The 9,974-nt window shown below is 38.0% G+C and overlaps 3 protein-coding genes across 3 annotated transcripts in view; 2 read left to right on the forward strand and 1 right to left on the reverse strand.

Annotated features, from left to right (window-relative positions):
- Positions 1 to 1,459: 1,459 nt before the first annotated feature.
- On the reverse strand, positions 1,460 to 2,761 carry LOC140857311 (uncharacterized). Its single transcript, XM_073256091.1, has 2 exons — positions 2,614 to 2,761; positions 1,460 to 2,493 (listed from the first exon to the last, which is right to left on the reverse strand). The coding sequence occupies exons 1-2, from the start codon at positions 2,759 to 2,761 to the stop codon at positions 1,460 to 1,462; spliced, it is 1,182 nt and encodes a 393-aa protein (XP_073112192.1).
- A 163-nt stretch (positions 2,762 to 2,924) lies between these two features.
- Positions 2,925 to 9,862, forward strand: LOC140857312 (uncharacterized). The gene is made up of 5 exons (XM_073256092.1): positions 2,925 to 2,955; positions 5,491 to 5,652; positions 6,290 to 6,567; positions 7,435 to 8,046; positions 8,122 to 9,862. The coding sequence occupies exons 1-5, from the start codon at positions 2,925 to 2,927 to the stop codon at positions 8,968 to 8,970; spliced, it is 1,932 nt and encodes a 643-aa protein (XP_073112193.1). The 3' UTR covers positions 8,971 to 9,862.
- The window catches only part of LOC140857313 (receptor-like protein EIX2), a 1,117-nt gene continuing 373 nt past the window's right edge, over positions 9,231 to 9,974 (forward strand). Inside the window, exon 1 of the mRNA XM_073256093.1 lies at positions 9,231 to 9,915. Coding sequence (XP_073112194.1) covers positions 9,231 to 9,915 — 685 coding nt within the window. The remainder of the gene's footprint in view (positions 9,916 to 9,974) is intronic.

Here is a 9,974-nt window from a genome sequence, read left to right on the forward strand (position 1 = left end):
TACTATCTGCTCTATATACAAGCCTGTCAATCTTTCTAAGGAAAGACCAATTCGAAAGGATAAGAAATACGCTGATTTCGTCAATCGGTCAATAATTATCCATACAGCATTATTATTCCGAAGTGTTTTAAGTAACCCAGTCACAAAATCTATAGTAATATGCTCCCATTTTCACTAAGGAATAAGAAGAGACTGCAACGGTCCTGCTGGTCTTTGATGTTCAGCTTTTACTTGTTGACATACCAAACATTGGGCTACAAATTGTGCAATATCCCTTTTCATACCAGACCACCAAAAATTTTTTTTCAAATCTTGATACATTTTTGTGCTTCCAGGATGCATGGTGTAAGCCGAACAGTGAGCCTCCTCCAAAATCTCGTTCTTTAATCCTGGAATCTTGGAAACACAGTCTGTTATCGAACCTCAATGACCCATCCTCATGTGTCCAAAATTTTATCTGTATACCAGATTTCACTATTTCTATGACCTTTTGTAAATCTGAATCTTCCTTTTGAGCTGTCTTAATCTTTTCAATCAAGGTAGGCTGTAGTACAAAATTTGTAAGTTGAACTTGAGGATTATGTAGTCGTATTTCAATTTCTGATTTCTCCAAATCTAGTAATATAGGCTTTTGTGAGGTCATTAGAGCAGCTAATTCACCAGAGAATTTTCTACTTAGAGCATCGGCTACAACATTTGCCTTTTCGAGATGATAATTTATTGTCAAGTCATAGTCCTTCAATAGTTCCAACCACCTTCTTTGTCTCAAATTTAACTCCTTCTAAGTAAAGATGTATTTTAAACTTTTATGATCCGTGAAAATCTCACAATGCTCTCCATATAAATAATGCCTCCATATTTTTAAAGCAAAAATCACAGCTGCTAATTCTAAGTCATGAGTAGGATAATTTCGCTCATATGACTTCAACTGTCGAGAGGCATAAGCTATCACCTTTCCCTTTTGCATTAGAACACAATCGAGGCCTTTACGAGAAGCATCGCTATAGATAGTGAAACCTTCTGTTCCGGATGGAATGGTTAAGATTGGAGCAGTCACTAATCGTCTTTTTAACTCTTGAAAGCTTTGCTCGCATTCATCTGTCCATTCAAACTTTACTTATTTCTGTGTTAGACGAGATAGAGGCATAGCAATACAAGAGAAACCTTCCACAAACCTTCGATAGTAGCCAACCAACTCCAAAAAGCTACGTACCTCCGATACATTAATAGGTCGGCTCCAGTCGACTACTGCCTCCACTTTTCTTGGGTCAACTGAAATACCATCCTTGGAGATGACATGCCCAAGGAAAGTAACACTGTTCATCTAAAATTTATATTTTTGTAGCTTTGCATATAGCTTCTTTCTCCTCAGAGTTTGTAATACAATCCTCAAATGCTCTTCATGCTCAAGTGAGCTTTTCGAGTAAATCAAAATATCATCAATAAATACAACTACAAATCAATCCAAGTATGATGCGAACACTCGATTCATAAGATCCATGAAGGTTGCCGGTACATTGATCAAACCAAAGGGCATGACTAAAAACTCATAATGCCCATATCTAGTCCGAAAGGCTATTTTTGATATATCTCTAGACTGTATCTTCAACTGATGGTAGCCAAAACGAAGATCAATTTTTGAGAAGACCTGTGCCCCTTGCAACTGATCAAACAAATCATCGATTCGTGGTAAAGGATATTTATTTCGCACTGTTACCTTGTTTAATTCTCGATAGTCTATGCAAAGTCGAAGGCTACCGTCTTTCTTCTTCACAAAAAGTACTAGAGCTCCCCAAGATGATACACTAGGTCTAATAAATCTCTTGTCCAACAACTCTTGTAATTGCTTTTGTAATTCCTTCAATTCTGCTGGAGCCATTCGATAAGGGGCTTTAGAAACTGAACTCGTACCAGGGATCAAGTCAATAGAAAACTCAATCTCTCGATCAGGAGGTAGTCCAGGCAGGTCATCTGAAAAAACATCGGAAAATTCTTTCATAATAGGGATATCCTCTAACTTGAGTTTCTCATTCTGAGTATCTAATACAGTGGCTAGAAATCCTTCACATCCTTTTCTAAGAAGTCTCTGGGCATGGATAGCTGAGATGAACTTCTGGTGAAAGAAGAATTTAGTACTCATGAAACTGAACTCTGACTGATCTAAAATTTGAAACCTTATTGTCTTTTTGAAGCAATCAACTGTAGCATGATATGCTGCTAACCAATCCATCCCCAAGATTCGATCAAAGTCCTTCATCTCTAAGACTAATAAGTCTGCTTTCATCTCTCTATCTTCAATACTTAGTATACAATCTTTGCAAATTGAATTAACCAAGATCACCTCTCCGCTTGGCGTGCAAACACAAAGATCATTTTCTAAAGGTGTAGGAGACATCTCATTGGTCCTCTTAATAAAACTAGTTGCTATAAAAGAGTGGATAGCTCCAGGGTCAAATAGAGCATAGACATCGTTGGATGCTATTTTAATCATACCTGTCAGATATTTACATAATATTCATTTATCATGCAAGGCTATATGTTCATATATATTTAAGCATATAATATTTCATGACATATATATATATAAAGAACTTTAGGAGATCAGTTCAGTACCTGTCACCACTGAGTTAGAAGCATTAGCATCCTGTTGTGTAAGTGCATAGACTCGTCCTTGGGTCTTTGATTTTTGTTGTCCCGCATCTTGTCTTTGTACACCTTGGGGTGCCCGATTTGCGGGAGTATTTTGGAAGTTTTGAGGCATCTACTGTCTCTGTGATTCTCCTCCATTGCGGCATACAATTGCTTTATGGCCATCTCGTCTACATTTATAACATTGTCCTCCAGGCCACGTACAATCTAATTTAAGATGGGATCCTCCACATCTGTAACAAATAATGCTCCCCTGATGTTGTACTTTACTTTCAATGGCAGTCTGGCTTGGTTTTGGGATCTTTGGTTTGAAGGCTTTGATACTTTGATCTTGAGAATCAATTGCTCGACCCCTTTTCTTCATACTTTTCTCTCTTGCTACTTGAGCATCATTAAGTCCTTTTTCTATTATTAAGCATTTGTTGACAACTTCTTTATAAGTGGGCAGCTCAAAAATAGTCACTAGTTGTTGGATTCTATCCCTTAGTCCATTCTCAAATTTTCTGGCTCGAACATTTTCCTCAGCTATCAATGCAGGGGCATATCTCGACAATTCTTCAAATTTGGCCGCATATTGAGCAACTGTCATGTGACCCTGTACCAGTCGATCGAACTCTCGAAATTTCTGAAGTCAGATACTCTGGAGAAAATACTTCTCATAGAAGACCTTTCTAAATTCTTTCCAAGTAAAAGGTACATCATTTGGCCCCATCTTTTCAATTTCCATCTCCCACCAATCGGCTACCTCACCTTGTAACATAAAAGTGGCAAAAGTGACCTTATCTTCAGCAGGACATCTCAAAGTATGGAAAACTTTCTCTATTGCTTTTAGCCAGCTTTCAGCTTCCATAGGATCTGAGGTCCCTGAGAATGCCGGTGGTGCATACTTTTTGAAATCTAATAAATTGATTTGATGTTCATACTGATTTTCAGCTCCTTGTTGCTGCTGAGACTGTCGCTCCTGAAATATTTGTTGAATGATCTGCTGTTGTTGTCCTTGCTGCACCTCCAATATCCTCCTCATATCTTTCCTCGCAGCCACTTGTTGTTGAACCAGTACTTGCATTAACTAAGCTGCAGTAACTTGTTCCCCAAATTGAATTTCAGGTTCTCCTGGAGTTTCTTTCCCGGGAGTGACCTCTGCAGGCTCAGTAGGATGTTCTTGTTGTGGTGCATCATCATCCGGTGAGGGTGGAGCATTTTCTTGTTACATAGCTGGCTCCCAAGCATTAGAGCCATCCGCAAATCGAGTAGGTCTCCGATTTTGCCCACGCTCAATCCCTCATGCCATGTCAACCTACACAGTTTTACTTTAATCAGAAAATTTAAAAAAATATCTCATATTAGTTAATTTTTATCTAAAAGTCTACCCACATACTCTCTCTCTGAAATGAACCTTAGGATTCCTAAACCTAAGCTCTGATACCACTCTGTCACACCCCGAACCCAGCACCTGAGTTTGGACACGTGACACGGCCACACAAACCCTAGAGCAGCGCCCTGAGGATCATGTAAGGCCTAAATAATTTAATACTTCAAAATTTTAAATAACCAAGTAGATACCAAATCAATCAACCAAGTCACAACTTCAAATCAAATGTAAACTTTGTTCAATACAATTATTCAAATGTTCATTGGCATCAGAGAATTTAAACTAACTGAACTACTAAAGGCTTTAGTTCTTATTTGCTCTCGCCCAAACCATCCAAACTAAGCATCCTGTGAGTCTGAAAAAGATAAGAAGGAAATATGAGCTTCTCCAGCTCAGTAAGAATCACTGTACATGTACATCAAGTCAGTAGATAAAATTAATATTTCTAAAACCAATACAATTGAGAAAACTCATATGTATATAATAACTGGAATATTGTCACAAATATGCATTTAATAATATGTACCATCATATATCATCAGATGAAATCTTCATTCATTGTTGAATTTCATATTATATGTTTCATCTTTCACATCTTCGGTTTGACAACCTTTATTCTTTTTTGGCTTTGGACTAACCCAGACCATACCTCAATCTCTTTCCAATCCAATTTTGTTCTTTCATATAAGCCTTTCAAGGCTGTCCCAGGATGAGCTCCTGACCGACTGTCCCACGTACAAAACTCCATGAGAGACTGTCCCAGGCATAAGCTCCTGGCCGGCTGATCCACCTGTAAGCCAGTGGGGGCTGTCCCAGGCATAAGCTCCTGGCGGACTGTCCCAGGCATGAGCTCCTGGCCGGCTGATCCATATGTCGAGGCTAGTCCAAACCATATCTTTTTTATTTAATTTTTGATTTTATTGAATTATTTAAAATTACAGAATGATGAAGTTGATAAGTCATATCCATAAGACTCATACCATCAACCATAAAAATCTTTTCATAACATGCTCATATTTAAAAAGATTCATATAAGCCATATATCGGTGTCTCAAGCATAGAAAACTCATCGATTATAAATCTAGTATTGCAAATTTAATATTATAAACAAATAACATATATAGAGATGATCATGTATAGGATTCTTATCTTGATCAATGAGAAATCAAATTCACAGCCTTATAGTCTGAAAATCAAAATCCTACTCGTTGTCCCCCTGTTCGTTGGACTGTTCTCCTATCAAATAATTCAATTTAACCAAATAATTTTTTTTAAAAATATATATATATATTGAGATTTATCAAAACTCTTACCTATGTCCCCCCCCTTTTTTATTTATTATATATATATATATTTTTATATATAATTTAATATTTAGAGAAGAGAGAAGATATTTCTTCTTCTCTTCCCCGTGATAAAGAACAGGGGACCCGAACCCTTTTTCGAATGCCTCCCCATCATCTGGCCAGGTAGGCCATCTCCGACCACCCTCCCCGGCAACCCCAACGACGACGATGCTACCGTCCCGGTGGCAGTGCCACCATCCCTATTGCCGGCAGTAGAAAAAGAAGAAACAACACAAATAGGAGTGTCCCTGTTTGAGCCCGAACCGGCATCTTGCCGGCTTCCAAGTACACCTATGGTCGGAGAGATTAATTCGAAAAGAAGGGAGAAGGAATGTACCTTGTTTCGACGGCCAAAAACAGCTCCAGCGGCCCTTCTCTTTCGATCAACCCTCACGGTGCTCTCTTTTGCCAAAATCCTTCAAATCCCTTTAATTTCTTTGAAATTTTGTTGTAAGATTCTAAGGGAGGAAAGGGGGGTCTTTATAGAGGAGGTTTTCTACCCTAGCCGGACTCCTCGAGTCCGATTTCGTCGGAAACGAGGAGGAAGAAGACTCCGATTAGGAGTCTTCCTCCGATTTTTTTTTTTTTCTGTTGTTGGGCCGTCACAGGTTTACAGGCTATAAGCTGTATAATCCTATTACAAAGAAAGTGATCTTCTCAAGGGATGTTGATTTTGATGAAAAGCAAATGTGGAGTTGGCAAGATAATAACAAAATACAAGAAAACAAGAAATATATTGAAGAAGAAGAAGAGCCAAAGCATCAAGAAGAAATTCTATCAACCCCATAATAAAGTTCAAGACATCCATCTCCACAAAAAAGTTCAAGTAGAAGAGTACACAAAAATCGAAGTATCCAAGAATTGCTTGATGTCATAAGGTGTCTTGATGTTAATGATTATAGTATGTTTTGCCTTTTTGCAGGTTGTGATCCAATTGAGTTCCATGATGCAAATAAAGAAGAAAAATGGAGAAATGCCATGCATGAAGAAATTTTATCAATCGAGAAGAATGACACCTGGGAACTCATAAATCTTTTCCAAGATCATCAAGCGATTGGAGTCAAATGGGTGTACAAAATAAAAACAAATGCAAGAGGAGAAATTGAAAAGTATAAAGCTCGTTTGGTGGTGAAAGGCTACAAACAACAATATGGTATTGATTATGATGAAGTTTTTTCTCCAGTTATTCGAATGGAGACAGTACGCCTTCTTATTTCCTTAGCGGCTCAAATGAAATGGAAAATTTTTAAAATGGATGTAAAATCAGCTTTCTTGAATGGCTATTTGGATACAGAAGTCTACGTAGAACAACCTTTGGATTTTATTCAAAAAGGACAGGAAGACAGTCTACAAACTCAAAAGAGCTCTCCATGGATTAAAACAAGCTCCATGAGCCTGGAATACAAGAATTGACAAATATTTTGCTGAAAATGATTTTCGAAAATGCCTTCTTGAACATTCTCTTTATATAAAGATTAATAATATTGGTGGTGTTCTATTTGTCTGCCTATATGTGGATAATTTGATATTCACAGGGAATAGTCTTGCAATGATTGAAGATTTCAAGACTTCAATGATCAAAGAATTTGAGATGATGAATCTTGGCCTAATGTCTTACTTTTTAGGCAGTGAAGTCAACCAATCAAATGAAGGCATATTCATTTTACAAAGCAAATATACAAAGGAGATTTTGAAGAAATTTAACATGGAGAAGTGTAATTCTAGCAACATTCCAATCGAATACAATACCAAATTGAGCAAAGATGGAGAAGAAGATCTTGTCAATCCAATATATTACAAAAGTTTGATTGGAAGCTTAAGATATCTCACAAGCACAAGACCGGATATTGCTTATAGTGTTGGAGTTATAAGTCGTTACATGGATAAGTCAAGAATGAATCACTTAATCGTCGTAAAAAGAATTCTTCGATATATCAAAGGTATATAAGATTATGGTATTTTTTATTCATCTACTAACTCAATAAAGCTAGTTGGATTTTGTGATAGCAATTGGACTGGAGATATTGATGATAGAAAAAGCACAAGTGGATTTGCATTTTATATTAGAGGTGCAGCATTCATATAATCTTCAAAGAAGCAACAACTCTACATGCTAATGACCTTCAGTGGCTCTCTCGAATCCCCTCTCTGCAGTACCTTGACTTGAGTGCTGTCAACCTCTCCAAGGCATCAAATTGGCTTCATGAGATCAATATGCATCCTTCTCTGTCAGTCTTGAAATTATCTTATACTGGACTTCCTGGTTTTCCTTCGACTCTGCAGCATGTAAACTTCACTTCTCTCATCATGCTCGATCTCTCTGACAATGAATTTCAATCTGCCACCATCCCTGACTGGCTGCTTAATATTAGCAGCCTCGTTCAACTCGATCTCAGTTTTTGCAACATTCATGGGAGGTTATCAGTTGCAGTAGATATGTTGGGGAATCTCAACCGTTTGAAGTATTTGGATTTATCTGGAAACAATATTATCGGGCATACCAAACAAATGTTGGGAAATCTTAGCCAATTAAGGCACTTGTCATTATCTGGCAATCAAATTAGTGGCCAATTTCCAGAAAGCCTGGGAAATCTTAGCCACCTCGAGTATTTAGACTTGTCTTACAATCGAATCAGTGGAGAAATACAAAAAAGCATGGGGAACCTCCACAACTTGGAGGTATTGGATTTGTCCTTTAACATCAGAATCAGCGGAGAAATACCGGAAACCATTGGGAACCTCCTCAACTTGGAGGTATTGGATTTGTCCTCTAACCAGATCACGGGATGGATACCAGAAGAAATACTGGGGAATAATAGCCAACTGAGGAGCTTATATTTGAGAAGCAATCAAATTAGTGGTGAAATTCCAAAAAATCTAAGGGATGCTAGCCACCTGGAGGATTTAGATCTGTTTAACAACAGAATCAGTGGAGAAATACCAGAAACCATTGGGAACCTCCACAACTTGGAGAGCTTAATGTTGGGAGGTAATAATATTACCGGACAAATTCCAAGAAACATGTCGAATCTCTGCGACCTACAGTGGTTGGACTTATCAAATAACAATTTTGCAGGAGAGATCACAAGTCTTATAGAAGGATTTTCTGAATGCATTAAAAATAATAAATTGGATAGGGGAAGCAGTTTGAAGAGTTTAGCATTTATGGTCATGAGTAACAATAATTTCAGTGGGACAATTCCAGAAAGTCTGGGCCAGTTATCTGGGCTTGTAGAGTTAGATCTGTCCTCGAACTCTTTCACAGGATACTTGAGTGAAGTGCACTTTTCCAACCTCACAAGGTTGAAGGTTTTGGATCTGTCTTACAACTCCTTGAAATTGAACCTAAGTGACGGTTGGATTCCTTCTTTCAATGCTCGTATTATTAGGATGTGCTCTTGCCATGTGGGACCTAAATTTCCTGCTTGGCTTCGAACCCAGACATATCTGGATTCATTGTGCCTCTCTGAAGCTGGAATTTCGGACAAGATTCCATCATGGTTGTGGTATAGGGATATGACTTACCTCAATGTATCCCATAATTCCATGGAAGGACGAATACCAAGTTCTTTGGGGGCCACTCTTATGTATCACTTGATCTGAGCTCCACTTGCCTTTCTGGCCCAATACCTAATGTGAATGCTGACCTCATTATTCTCTCCAACAACTCTTTTTCCGGACCCATTTCCTGGAACTTTTCTGAAAATGCTGGCCCTTACGCACTCTCTTTATCTCACAATCATATAAATGGTAGCATTCCAGAGTCTTTTTGTAATTGGACTTCATTGGTGGTTCTTGACCTCTCCAATAATGAGTTATCCGGAAGATTTCCAGACTGCGGGATTTGTAATTTGCCTTCATTAATGATTCTTGATCTCTCCGATAATAAATTATCTGGAGGACTTCCAGATTGCTGGAGCAAGTCACAACGAGGAATTATTGAGGTACCAAAAAGCAAAAGAGTAGAAGATACATCTAGCACGGTGGCATATACTATGAAACTCCAATCTTTACACATGAGGAACAATAGCTTATCTGGTGAATTTCCTTCCTTCCTGAGACTTTGTAAACAATTAGTTATTCTTGATCTTGGTGAAAACAGATACTCGGGCAACATACCCACATGGATTGGAGAAAGCCTTCCGTCTCTAAGGGTTCTTCGTCTAAGATCAAATTTCTTTGATGGTAATATTCCGATACAAATATCTAGTCTGTCTTTTCTTCAGGTTTTGGACTTGGCATGCAACAATTTTTCAGGAAATTTGCCATCATCTTTTGGAAATTTTACTGCCATGGTTGAGATACAAGAAGGAAGCAAACCAATGCTTTCAAATATTAGCACAGGGTCGTATTACGAAGAGAGTCTCTTGATATCTGCAAAAGGATCGGACCTTGAGTACACTAGCGTGCTTTTACTGGTTACAAGCATTGACCTATCACACAATAATTTTTTCGGGGAAATACCTAATGAAGTGACAAATCTTTCTGTATTGTATTTCTTGAACTTATCTGGAAATCATTTCACCGGAAACATCCCACAAAATATTGGTGACATGAGACAGTTGGAATCACTTGATTTATCAATGAATGATCTTTGTGGCCAAATT

This window comes from Elaeis guineensis, chromosome 4 (assembly GCF_000442705.2).
Source record: "Elaeis guineensis isolate ETL-2024a chromosome 4, EG11, whole genome shotgun sequence".
Taxonomy (NCBI): Eukaryota; Viridiplantae; Streptophyta; class Magnoliopsida; order Arecales; family Arecaceae; genus Elaeis; species Elaeis guineensis.